Source organism: Mustela erminea, chromosome 18, assembly GCF_009829155.1.
Source record: "Mustela erminea isolate mMusErm1 chromosome 18, mMusErm1.Pri, whole genome shotgun sequence".
Lineage (NCBI taxonomy): Eukaryota > Metazoa > Chordata > Mammalia > Carnivora > Mustelidae > Mustela > Mustela erminea.
Window position 1 is genome coordinate 15,541,487 of NC_045631.1, and position 13,363 is coordinate 15,554,849.

A 13,363-nucleotide genomic window follows, 5' to 3' on the forward strand; every position below is an offset into this window, starting at 1 on the left:
ACGGGAGCGGGACAGGCCTGGTCACTCACCGAGCCCATCCCCCAGACAGGTCAGACCTGGCAGTGACTCCTCCTCCCTGTGGCCCCTGCCTGCTGGCTTTTGTGTTTCACAGAGTTCTCAAGGCAAAAAAGCTGGCTCTACCTGGCGCATTCCAGGGCTCCAGGCAGCTCCAGCCGGCCCTGGGCCCTGCCCCCACCCTCGCTCTCTTACTTCTCCTTGTTAGGGCAGATTTCCGGAGAACTGGGGTTGGATGAAGCCTCAGACTTCATCTCCTGAGAAGAGTGTGCACCATCTGGGGTCTTGGGGTTGCTGGATGCACTGTCACTGAGGAAAGAGGAATAAAGAGGGGTGAGGTCGCAGAGCCAGCCCCTAAGCCCCCATCCCACCCCCAGGCCCTAGACAGGCCCAAGCAGCTTTCAGTGCCACAGGGCCTGTGGGGTGACAGACAGCATCCCCTGCCAGAGCACAGCCACCAGGACCTCCATTCCCCCAAGGCCCATTTGAGCTGCAGCGGACAGCAGGGGTCCCTGCTCCCTCAGTGGCTACCGCGGGCTCCTGGGTGAGTCAAGAGAGATGGAGCAAGAGTCCTGGCTGGATGCTTCCAAGCCCATATCCATTCCCCACCGACGCTGGCCATCCCACCTGGCAGGGCTCGAAGTCAAGAGCGGGAGGGCCTATGATGCACTTCCACGGTGGAGGGTGCGGGGAGTAACCCAATGGGCATGCACTCTGTGGTGGGGAAGGCAGGGTCGCTGTGCATGACACCCTTTATACAGACCACAGGACGAGTTCCCTGGAACTGTGTGACAAGGTGGCTGGGAGGGGCATCTTAGCCAACGGGCTACTCTTGGCCAAGGGCTCAAGGGATTCCTTCTGCTGGAGTTTAACAAAGACCAGGTACTGCAGCCCACCATCTGTCCTGTGCCCCCTACTGGGGACAAGGTGGCCTTGTCCTCAATGCAATTTTTATAGCTTTACTGAGAAACGATCCACATAGAATTTACCCAATTGACAGTGTCTAATTCAATGGTTTTCAGTCTACTCACAGAGTTGTACAACCATCACCACTATCTCATTTTGGAACAACTGAGACTCTCTTAAAGAAACTCCAGACCCACACATAACCGTTCTCTGTCCACCCGTCCCCCACCACCTGGAAACTACAGATCAGCTTTCCATCTCTCTGGATTTGCTGGTTCTGGACAGTTCATATGGATGGGATCAAATGACCTGCTCTGGTCTTTTCTGACTGGCTTCTTTCACTCAGCACAGTCTTTTCAAGGTTCATCCAAGTTGTAGGCATATACATATCTACATATATAGAGATATATACATATATATAGGCATATATACATATATATAGGCATATAAAGTAGCAGTACTTTACTGCTTTCTATTGAAAAAAAAAATTTTTTTTTAATCCCATTTTCCAGAAACACCACATTTTATTTATCCCTTCACTGAGCCATGGACATCTGGATCCTTTCCACTTTGGGCTATTATGAGTAATGCTGCTAGAAACATCTGTGTGCTAGTTTCATGCCGACATACGTATTCTTTCTCTCGGGCGTAGACCAGGAATGGAACTGCTGGGTCATATGGTAACTCCACGTTTAACTCTCCAAAGAGTTGCCAGACTGTTTTCCAAAGCAGGTGCATTAATTTCCGATCCTACCAGCAAAGCCCAAGGATTCGAATTCCTCCACATCCTTGCTGACACTTGTCATCACATGTCTTTTTGATGACAACCATCTCAGAGGCATGAGTGCCTCAGTGCACTTTTAATGAGGCTGCTAATGACCTCCTCATTGTCCCCCCAAGCAAGGGTTTAGGCCCTGGTGTAGGGCTTCTCTGCACTTCTGACACGGTGGACCCTCCCTCCTGGAATTCTTCCTCTCCAGGCTTTCTCGTCTTCCTTCCCTTTCTCCCCTTGTCCTGAGAAACTGGTGTTCCCCCAGGCATTCTACATACTCCCTTGGGGGAGTCGTATTCATTGATCCGTCTTTAAACACCACCTGTGCCCCAGTGACTCCCTTCTGCAGTCAAGGCCTCACTCCTAAGCTCAAGGCCTGCCGTCTGATCACTCAGAATTCTGCACTTCTCTTCTGGGTAGGCCATAAGGACTCTCACAAGTACAGGTTCCAAACAGAGTTTTTCATCCCCCTCCATGAACTTGCCCTTCACCCTGCATGCCTGAGCTCAGGGGCTGATGCCACCACCATCCAGGGCAGCAACCTGGAAGTCAACCAGGTGTGGGGCTTCTGTAGTTCTTGCCTGAGCGTAGACCGCAGCATGTAGCAAGCACTCGAACACTGCTTGCTGAATTAAACAACAAATGGGCTCACCATTAAAGGACGAGAAAGACAATTAGCAAGAACAGGTTGTTAAGGATGGTGCAATATGAAAGCTGCTTTTAATAAAAGGGAAAACATTCTAGAAGCCCTAACGTAAGTTCAGGGAACTATCTGGCAGAATCGCAGAAGGCTTCGATAAGAGTGAACATCTGAGTGAGCATTGGGAAAGCATTGGGAAAGGAGGTAAAGAAAAGAAAAGAACCCAAGCAATGTTTCTAGTTTGGGTCCAAACACCACAGACAGTTCTGGAAAGTCCCGAACAGAGCCTGGCCAAATCTGTCTCAGGGGGTGGAGAAGAGGGAGTGACCTAACGCAGGGACCAAGTCTAGAAGGCTGCCATCTACCAGAGCTGCACAAAGCCCTCCCCAAGGCTGGGCATCTGGCAGTGGTGGCAGGACCCACAAACACATGCTGGACAGTTACCATCGTGTCCGGCCATCGCCTTGGCCTTCAGAGCCTGTGTGCAGCCGGGGGAAGAGCCCTGACCGCCGCTTGATGGGGCTCCGTGACTGGTTCTTCGCCGCTGCTGCTGCCGCCGCCGCCGGAGGCTGTCAATGAAACCACCGAAATGAGTGCCCACAGCCCACCTCGGACCCCGACTCCTTCCTCTCACCCCCTTTTCTGGTCTACAAACAGCTCCTGCAACCCCCGAGTCTACAGGAGATCCCAGAAAATAGGGAGGCCGCTTGGGAGGCTAGGATCTACGCAACAGGGGCTGAGACCCCAAGACTCCTGCCATGGCAGCCTGTTCCCCTGTGTGCTTAAGCCAAAGCTCATGGTCCCACATAATAATCACCAAAGACCAAAATTCTTGGAGGAACAGGGGTCAAGGCCAGCATAAAGACAGCCCGGCATACCAAGGTCAGGGTGTTTTGGGGGGTCAAAGACTGAGAACCACACGGCTGAGGGGGCCCTGGGAGAGACCTGGTCCAACCTCTTGCTTTACCACTGAGGAAGCTGAGGAGCCAAAGGACAAGGGGATTGGGCAAAGGTCACAGAGCAAATTGATGGCAGGAAAGGGACGAGAACTCAGGACTCTGACTCTCCTTCCATTCCTCACAAATAAGTGGGTCCAAGCCAGGCATCTCTATAACAAGATGGAACGAGAGCAGCAAAGCCAGGTCCACAGGCCAAAGGAACCTGCCAAGAACCCACCAAGAACGTGGCTCTGTGTCAGCACATGCGGGGGGATGAGCACGGGACTGAGGAAAGGGAGACCGCAGTCATTCTTCAAAGCCCACCAGGCCTCTAAATAGGCCCCAATCTCCTCATCCTCAGAACAGGGATAACTGTCCCACCCTGCTCCTTTCATAGACCCTCTCGGTGGAACAAGATAACAGCTGTGAAAATATCTGGTAAGTTCAATGAATTATGTAAGATCACTTAGAACACTAATCCTGAGTATCAAGGTAGGTGTATTCTATTTGAAAAGAAAAGAAAACCCTTGTCTATATAAATCCAAAGTCACTTTGTTTTTTATAAATGGGCCAACTATGTGGTTCCTTCACCTGGCCAGTTGCTTGTGCAAGGAGACCAGGCCCAAACCCACAGCCACACCAGGCTCCGGCCTTGGGAACTGCACACACAGTGATTAACAGCAAAGACTGGGTCAGGGAGACATGGATTCAAATCCCAGCCCTTCAGCTTAGCTAAGGGCCCCAGGGCAGGTTACTAAGCCTCTCTGGGCCTCCTTTCCTCAAGTCTGAAATAGAGAATACATCAGTTCCCACTTCAAATAGCTGTTATGAGGATCAGATGAGAGAATGTCCATGAATTACTTCGCTCAGTCCCTAGTGCACAGAAAGGTGGGTTGGCTACTGTGATCGTTAATAACAAAGTGAGGACACCCCTCCTGAGTCCCAAGACACTGGGCAGAGAAGTATGCCCCAGAACCACTCTAAGCGGTGAGCCCCAAAAAGGAGGCCCAGGTGTCAAGGGAACTCCCAGAACAGGACAATGGGCGGGCTTCTAGTCTGGGCCAGCTGCAGCAGTGCCTGGGATAGAGACTGCGAATCACAGGCAGGGCCTAGGGTCACCCTCAAAGAGCCTCGATCTCCCCAGTCCCTGCTCTGGACTCCCGGCCCAAGCCTGGGTGAACAGACCCTCCTTCACAGGCCTGGGGCAGGGATGGGGGGCCAGAAGAGGCACCCTCCCTGGGAACCGTGTGCTGCCCCAGGGCCCGAGGCACTCACCGAGAAGGTAGTCTTGGTGACCTCCATACTGTTGTGCGAGATGCCCCCACTGAGGCTGCCAGGGATGCCCCCGCTGTGTTGCTTTTTCTGGCTGCTCACCATGGTCTCCATGGAGTGGCTGCGCACACGGATGGCCCTCTGCAGGGAAAAGAGACAGGGACCCGATCGATGGCGCTCAGCCCACCAGATGCCCCTGTCCTCCCAGGGGGTCTTTAGATACAGCCCTTCGCTTGGGCACGCTTGGGCACGCTCAGGCCACACAGGGCCCTGTGCCCACTTAGGGCCACCAAAGAGCAAAGGGCACGTCGGCAAACAGTGACACATCCAGGAGGGAACACCAAGATGGTCAGGACTTGCTGGTCCATGTGCATGGATAAGAACAGCTATAGTCAAGAATGCTTTGAGACTACAGCAGGGACAGGCCTGGGAGGTGATGACTGCACCTCCAGCCCACTCTGCAGGTCTCTGCTGTTCTGGTACCAGACCCAAGAGCGGTGACCACAGTGAGGACAGCTAGTTAACATAGAGCGAATCCTCCCACAGGCCCTGGGCTTTAGAGAACTGCCCTAATTTTAGGAACACATCTGGTTCCCCTGACTGGATGCTCCTTAAGACAGAGGTCAGGCCTGACCTCTGACTCCTCTCCTGCGACTCCCCTGGTCCCGGCACAAGGACAGACACATGGGCAACACGCGGAAAAGAAGAGTAGCCATGTTTACTGGGGACTTATGATCGCCAGACTCTCTGCGAAGAGCTCAAGTGTAATCTCACCACTAGCCCATGGTGTGGATCTCCTCCAACCCATCTCACAGCTAAGGCTCGGAGAAGCCAAGGGACCTGACCAGGGGCCCCCAGCTAGTAGGAGGTAGAACAGAGGGCAGACACATGCCAAGATACACAAATGGAGGTATGTGTTCCTCACATAAAATGGCCATCCCCACCATATTCCTCAGTGGCAGAACTGATGTCTTGTCCAATTTCACCTCTTCTTCAGTGGAACAAGGGGCTAAATCAATCAGTCTAAGGTGGTTGCCAAATCTCTCCCCTTGCTAGTGGGGCCTGAGGGGATGGTGGCTGGGAGCTTGAGGATGGCCAAAGAGAGGTGACATTTTGCACCAGAACTGCAGTAGCCACCCTGGGGTGTGGAGATCAAGCCCATGGGATGAAGGCAACAAGCCAAGATGGCAGAGTGGGGAAGGGAAAGAATCTGGATGCCGAGGACCCCACAGAGCCATGAGTCACCCCAAGCCTCCTCGTTAAGTGGGCTCGTGGATTTTCCTTACTGTGGGAGCCGGCTGAGATCCTCAGGAATGCAGCTTCAGAAAACTACCTCAGAAGGATAACAGTATGGATGCGGGGAGCCAATTCAGGAAGAACGGCCATCTGCAAACACGGCCGCCCTGGAGACTCACTACTTTTGCAAATGAGGCACAGAGCCCCCCAGCCTCCTGCCCCTGATGGGTGACCTCCAGCCCCTCCTGGGTGAGTCAAAGACACCGCTTGAGGGACATCATGGCTCTCCCTTTCTAAACCACAGAAGAGAATCGCCTAGCAACAGTTTGCAGCCCATACATTCTATTCATTCCAGCACCCAGAGTCAACATTAAGTCGCACACCCTTTGAAAAACTGAGAGCAGGACCGGTTGTGGCACCACACTAAGGTGCACTGGGATAAACAGCAAGGTTCCAAAAAAAAAAAACCCCGAAACAAACAAACAAAAAAAAAAAACCAGCAAGGTTCCTTAAGTGAGTCAGTTCTCCATAAACCTCAGCCCCGTGACATTCTGCTGGGGCCCTTGTGGGTGCCGCCACCATCAACGATATCATGTGTGTTCTGACACATTCCTCACTGTCTCTTTCCAAGAAAGACCAGCTGTTGTGTGCTAGGATCTGGTCTACAGAGCTTCACAGATGTGGACTTACTGAATCCCTGCACCTCTTAGAGGCAGACAGGACAGGTACTCACAGAAAAGGTCCTTAAAGGCCAAGGAATGATCACCCAAGGTCACACTGCATGATTGAAACTAGGACCTAAACCCAGGCCCCTGGGCTTCAGATGAAAGGGTCCCTGGTATCCCAAAAAGGGGTCGAGATTGAACACCAAATTAAACTGGTGGTTGGAGGATTAGAAATCAAGGGCTCCTAGCCTCTCCTCCAAAAAAAGTCTCCAGGGCTGATGTTAGGAAGGATGTTTTCTCCTCAAATGACCTTGGTGCTGCTGTCCGAGTCAGCAAGGAATCTGAGGAGACAATGGGCTGGCAGAGAATCCCTGGGATGGGCATGGTGGCCATCTGCTTGCTGCTTGAAGCTAACAGAAAGAGGGCTGCATCCTGGTCTTCCCAACACCATGTATGAACCTCTCTGGCACATGGCCTCCTCGTCTATACAATGTGGTCATGGTCCTGCGTGAGGACGTTGGGAGATCATGCGTGCCAGATGCCTGGTGTACAAGCCGCCCGCTGGGGGCCAGCTCTCCCCCCACCCACTCTGAGGGATGGAGCTGAGGGACACAACGGCTAACTCAAAACCTTGACATGAAGCCTGAGTTGGACAAAATCACCCAGTGATATGGTCTGAAGTATTTCACGTTTCAATGTGATGTTGAGCTGGAAACACTAGCCTTCTCAAACCGGGCAGAAAAGTCAGGGAAAGGGCCAAGAAGAGAATGGACAGACTCCCCTCCGCTTGCGTCTTCCCAAGACCAGGCTGCTCTTTACGTTCAAAACTGCCTTTTCCCATGGTAGAGAGCCTGACCTTGGAAAGGTCTTCTGTGCACTGAGCTGAAGTCTTACCAGTTGTAGGGCATGGAGTCTTGGGCCAGTCTGTTTCGTATCTCACCCAACCGTCCCTCAACTGTCTGAGGACACCACTGTCCCCAGAGTCTGCTCTCTTCCCAGTTGACCACCTCTGGTTCCGGTGTCCCTCCTCAGTCTGGATGGTTTTCCAACCCTCAGCTCAGCCCACAGCTTACCTCTGAACAGGCTCTCCTTTGGGCAAGGGGCAAGAAAATAGGCATGGTATCACTTTCTCTTTATCACTGCATGTCGGGCAGGGATATGAGCTACTAGTTAGCATTATGCAGGGAACAAGTCTCTTCTGGGCCCAGCACAGGCCTTGCTTCTTATGGGTTTGTGCTTCCTTATGCTTCCAGATGGGTTTTGGGAGTTGTTTCAATTCCACAAATTTAATGGACACGGAGCACAGACATGAGCACTAAGCGGGGGGTGGTGACAGGATGCTTATTAGGCAAGCAAAAGAGAGAGGGCAGCTTAGGGAGAAAGTTGCCAACTGCTTGCCTCCTGAGATCACACCTAATTGGGAGGCATCCTGAGGGACCTTGAGGACTGGAACGGGGTCTTCTGTTCCCCCTAGAAGGGCAAATAAAGAATAGAGGTTGACAGGAGAGGGCAATGTTCCCTCACATCTGCACAGACCAGAGCTCCGACCCGTGGGCCACTCAGGCTGCCTCAGCTGCCCCAGCTCCAACCCCAACTGGGGGTTGGAGCACGCTGGCGCCTTAACTGCCACTACCCCCCCAGAGTTCTGGGAGAAATGCACCTGCAGTGGTCCCTGTTTGCCATGGTCCCCATTCTGTCCCTGGGCCTCTTCCTCCCTGGTCCTCCATTTCCCCTTCTGCACGATGACATTAATGGGGGACTGGGCTAGCTCCCCGTTTCTCAAAATGTGGCTCACACGTGCTTTGCATATAGATCATGTAGGAGCGCTACTTTTTCTTTTCATTACAGACCAATAAAAACTGCATCAACAGCTAGCAGTGGTAGAGAATGGCATTTGAGAACAACGGTCTAGAGATCAATACTTTTCAAAGGTGAATAACATAGAGCTCTTTTATAAAGGAAAATATTTCTGCAAGACCAAGAATCCATCCACAGACTCCCCCTACCCCCCAACAGTGGTCCCACCAACTGCATTTGCAAGATACCTACTTATGCCACACAAATTCTTTTCATTGTGAGTTTCAGTGCAAAAGTTTGGTCTCTATAATTGGAAATATGTATATTTTTAGATTATCATCTAAGTGAAAATGCAAAAATTTTAAGTGTTGGTAGAACTGGCAGATTCCTGAGACTATCTCAAAGCACTCAGTTTGAGAAGCAGGTCTGGACATCCATAAACCAACTGTTCCAATTCTCATGGAAGAAAAGCTTAAATGACAGCCAGCAGAATCGAAGTGAGAAGAGAGGACTAGCCTGCCTGCATGGTGGGAGGTGCCGGGCAGCACGATCTAGGGCAGCGATCAGTCTGCTTCCTGGAAGAGGGAAGAACCATCCCAAGAGGCCAGGGGAACGGATGGCCGAGACTGCTTTTAGTCCTGGGAATTCCCAGTTGTTTCCACAGGAGATGAGACCTTTCACCAAAAGGAGACAGAAAACACAACTTTTCCTTCTGGAATCATTTTGTGCACTTGTTCCAAGAGGGATCCTTTGGAGGTGCGGGTAAGGAACTCCATGAGGAATGAATAAATACCAAAATGAGTGGTTTCCTGAACTGGTTCAGACCTTAGACCTGGCCACAGGCACAGCCCAGGAATCAGAAAACCCCAGGATCCCCAGGTTCCATGCTGCTGTGCTGGCTGGCCCCTAGCTTCGGCCTCCACAGCCTGGGAGATGAGACTGTCATGGTGGAAGGGACAGGGCAAAAGAGCCCATGTTCCCAACTCTGGCAAGCTCATCTCAATGATCAGAGGCCTGAAGGCTTACTCTGTGTCACTGCTGGTGACAGCCCCTCCTTCACGCGGTAAGAGCTACCTCAGGGACAGGCGTGGAAGCAGAAGGCACAAGCGAGCTATCTTCAGTCTGCAAGTGGAAGGAGTAAGGGCTGAAAAAGAAAAGGCCCTGGACTATTGGATCAAAGACAAGTAATGATAAAGTCTTGAAGCCTCTCCCCTCCTAGAGACCCCTTCAGTTGGAGCCACTGGAGTCAAGGGCAGATCAACGGCTTCTCCTCCAGAGGCAGGGGACCAGACAAAAGGCCTCAGGCCGCCCTCCTTCAAGACCCCCAGCTCATGTGTAGCTGCTGGGCCATTTTCTCCATGGGCACCATGGGCAGTGTCCAGAGCCCGCAGGCTTTTCTAGTTTATAAAAACCTTTGAAACTTGAGAAAAAAATCACGGTGAACTTCCAAATACAGAAAGAAACTTGCAAAACTGAAAACAACACACTCTACTTTAAAACCTGCAAACTATGCCACATGATGGCAGCTGAAGCCATATATAAATTCCAGTGGGACGTGGGAGCATTGTGATCTTCTGGAAGGGTGGAGCCTACACGGGAGTTCCCATTTACTGGGCCTCACTCCCCACCCCACCACCACTGGGCTAGCTGACCTGGCACCTTCTTTCTTCCCCAGCCCTTCCCCTCCCTCACACCCTTTCCTCTTGATCTCCATTTTCTCCTATTTTGCCCTGGCTGCCGCTGTCCATGAGGCCTGAAACAGATGCCCCAGGAATGTCCCACCAGCCTGGACAGGCAGCTCAGCTCCCACCCTCCTACCCCCGCCCCTGGAGGGATATCAGCAGCTGCCCCAAAGGGGGGGCAACAGAGCTGTGCCCTGCTCTCTGCAAGGCCAGCTGAGCTGCCAGGGACAGACCCCAGGCTTGCCCAGGCATGGGTGGAATCTTAACGGACCTGGGAACCAGGGGCAGGACAGTGGAGAAGATGGGCTCTGCAATCCAGCAGACTCAGATTCAAATTACTTTGTCTCTTTAAGCCTGCATTTCCTCATGTGTAAAATGACATGCATGACTCCTAAAACAGGAATGAATTAGTATCCCCATCAGAATGGCCTTCCTCACAGGGCGCAGGAGACACTGTGAGGCCTCACATGGGACGGTGCGTGTTCAGCATCCACCGAAGCCAACACCAGCCGCTGACACTCTCACTGAGCATCCAGTGTCCCAGGCAATGCACACTCTCCCAGTCAGCAGGTCTTATTTTGGGGATCTCCTGTGGCCACTCCAGAGGTCCAATCTATCACTCCCATGTTGTAGAGGAGAGAGCTATAGCTCAGAAATGCAGATCACACCGAGCTGGGATTCTAACACAGGCACACAGTGTCCCGTTACCAGTCACTCTGCAGTGGGCAGTCCAGCAGAATGCTAACCTAAGAACCAGAAAACCGGAGCTGTTCCTCTACCTCTAAGTAACTGTAAGGTGTTGAGCAGTCCTGCCACCTCCCTTGGCTGGTTCCCACTGTGTGTGTGTGGGAATGACGAGATCTGCCGCGCTGAGAGCACAGGAGAACAGCCAGAGTTGGTGCTGGCTATTTGGGCTGTGTGGACCACAGAGCACTCAGTAAGCGTGGGACGATACACCCCTGTACCTCACGCTGGCTTAGGGGCTGGCCGAGCTCTACTTGAATACCTCCAGGAACTGGAAGCTTACTGCTTCTCTTAGCAGCTTGTTATGTTATGACTAGAAGTTCTTCCTTTTGCGAAGTCCGAAGGGAGTTACTTGTCTGTAACTCCATCGCACTGGCCCTGGCCAGGTCCTCAAACACCCTGCCAGCTAGAAGAACTCATGGCAGTACCACACACTGGCTGCTAAAGACCCCGAAGACTGTGTCCTTGCTCGGGTCCTCCTGCCCTGGGCTCCTCATCCTGACACAGAAGACAACACTGAAGGCAGTAATGTGCCTGGTTTGTACCAGCTACTCTCCCACTGCTAACTCTCTCCCTGTCCCTGCTTCTCAGACTCCCTGGGCCCAGAGGTCATGATCCACATCAAGGAAGGATGGAGAGGACGCTGGAGACACCGCTGGCTGCTCTGACCGCTCGCGCTTCCTGAGGCCCCACCCTCTGCCAACACTGCAATGCTGCCATGAGGGCTCTAGGGACAGGACCCCATGGACCTTGGGCCCTTTCCCTTGTGCATTCCCCCACCCCCACCGTGCAATGTGCCAGCCACTCTTGTGCCCATACCTTGAAAGACTCCAGGAATCCCCCATGGCCCCCATTCTCAAACTTGTCCTCTTCTGGGCCCAGTCCCAGCATAGCCTGAGTATGGCTGTGAAGCTCATCGTGGAGGTTGTCCAGCAGGGCGGCCCTCGTCCGGTCCTAAAAGGAAAGAGGGTGGAGATTACGGGGTGGGCATGGAGGAGGAGAGAGGTGCGTCCTCTCCTGGGGGCGCCGACACCTAGCCACCAGCATCTGGGGGACAGTGTGAACCGAGGGCTCCATGCTCACAAACACTGCAGTTACCAGGAAAGCTCTGTGGCTGGCCTCTGATCTCTCCCCACCCTCTCTCCATGGGCCACCCCACAGCTCTACCCTGCTGACTCCCAGCTCAGATCTCTGCCTCAAGCTCCACAGCCTGGTGTACCCAACTGCCTTCACTGCTGGTCTCCATCCAGGTGCTAGGCCAGGGCCATGCGTTCAACCTCCAGGGGGCACCATTCACACATGCCAGCAGCAGCCCCTGTGGGCACCTCCAGATCAGCAGAATCTTACAGACCTAGTCTCCCAAAGGCCCCCAGGTCAGTGAAGGGCCCCAGCAAAAGACCCAAGAGCTACCCAACCATTCCACTTCGCCCTACCCTAGACACAGGATCCTGACCCCAAACCATTTTCTCCTGCAGCCCGTGTGAGCAAGCTGCCCTCATCTGTCCTGGGTTCCTTTTATTTTTCCCTTTTTTTTAAGATTTTATTTATTTATTTGACAGAGAGAGAGACACAGTGAGAGAGGGAACACACAAAGGGGCAGAGGGAGAGGGAGCAGAGGAAGGAGCCTGATGCTGGGCTCGATCCCAGGACCCTGGGATTATGACCTGTGCCCAAGGCAGACGCTTAAGGACTGGGCCACCCAGACACCCCTGTCCTGGGATCCTATAACAGCTTTAACCTGCCACCCTTCCTGCCCTCCTCCCTAGCGAGCTGCTCTTTTCATTGCCGCCAGAGTAATCTAACACACAAAGCAAACCATTACTCTAAGTACTTTATGAGCACCTCATCACTTCTCAAGTTCAAAGCCCTTCCTGACCTGTCCCAAACAACACCTCCACTGAGTCTCCACCCCAGCACGAGTCCTCCTCTCAGGCCCCCCTCACACCCTTAAAAGTCATGCTCTGATCTGCCTGGCCTTTGCCTATTGCTGTTTCCCATGCCTGGAATAGCCCTCCCCAAGCTTTCCTCCTGGCAAAAGGCTCTTCAGAGATCCAGATCCAGCAGCTCAAGGGCCACCTCCTCCAAGAAGCCCTCTGAACACATCCCAGTTCTTCAGGGGCAGAAGCAGTCACAGCCCCTGTGCTGGCCTCCATCATGGCCCGGTGCCAACACGTACCATAACCAGTCTCTTAAGTAATGGCCCCTTCCCACCAGCCCAAGCGCTCTGGAAGGCAGAAACCAGGCCTCACTTACCCCTGTATCACAGGGAAGAGAACAGAGCCTGGCACACAGCAGGTGCTCAATAAATGACTGGTGAATGGTTGGCTATACCTAAGGTTTAGGTGGAGACCTAAGGTTGGCTGAAGGCTTAGAGGGGTGGGCAAAGACAGTGCTCCTCGCCTCAAGCATCCCCAAGAACAGACCCCCAGGAGAGGCTGGCTAACAAGCAGCCAGGAAGGCAGGAGGAAGACGTCCAGAAACAGCGCTCTCACCTCCAGCTTCGCAAACTTGTCTGACTTGCAGCAAGCGTTCTCTGCGTTGGTGAGCTTGGTGAGCAGAAACTCCCTGAACTCCGGGCCCTGGAACAGACAAGAAACTCTGCAACTCCACTGGCCCCAAGTGTGGCTGAAAGAGCTTTCAGCCACAGGAACAGGTATGCAGAACAGGGGTTCTGGGGAGAACCCCTAAAGGATCCC

The 13,363-nt window shown here is 53.0% G+C and overlaps 1 protein-coding gene across 8 annotated transcripts in view; it reads right to left on the bottom strand.

Annotated features, from left to right (window-relative positions):
• RAP1GAP2 (RAP1 GTPase activating protein 2) overlaps window positions 1–13,363 on the bottom strand; it is a 232,225-nt gene that overhangs the window by 9,465 nt on the left and 209,397 nt on the right. For 7 of the 8 annotated variants that reach the window (XR_004280815.1, XM_032322453.1, XM_032322454.1 and 4 more), the window contains 5 exons: window positions 13,160–13,246; window positions 11,487–11,621; window positions 4,547–4,684; window positions 2,778–2,902; window positions 211–324 (listed from right to left, as the gene is read on the bottom strand). Coding sequence is in view for 7 of the 8 variants with exons in the window: in XM_032322453.1 (XP_032178344.1) it covers window positions 211–324; window positions 2,778–2,902; window positions 4,547–4,684; window positions 11,487–11,621; window positions 13,160–13,246 (599 nt within the window). In the remaining variant the exon portion in view is untranslated. The remainder of the gene's footprint in view (window positions 1–210; window positions 325–2,777; window positions 2,903–4,546; window positions 4,685–11,486; window positions 11,622–13,159; window positions 13,247–13,363) is intronic. The other variant, XM_032322457.1, reaches the window with a different exon arrangement.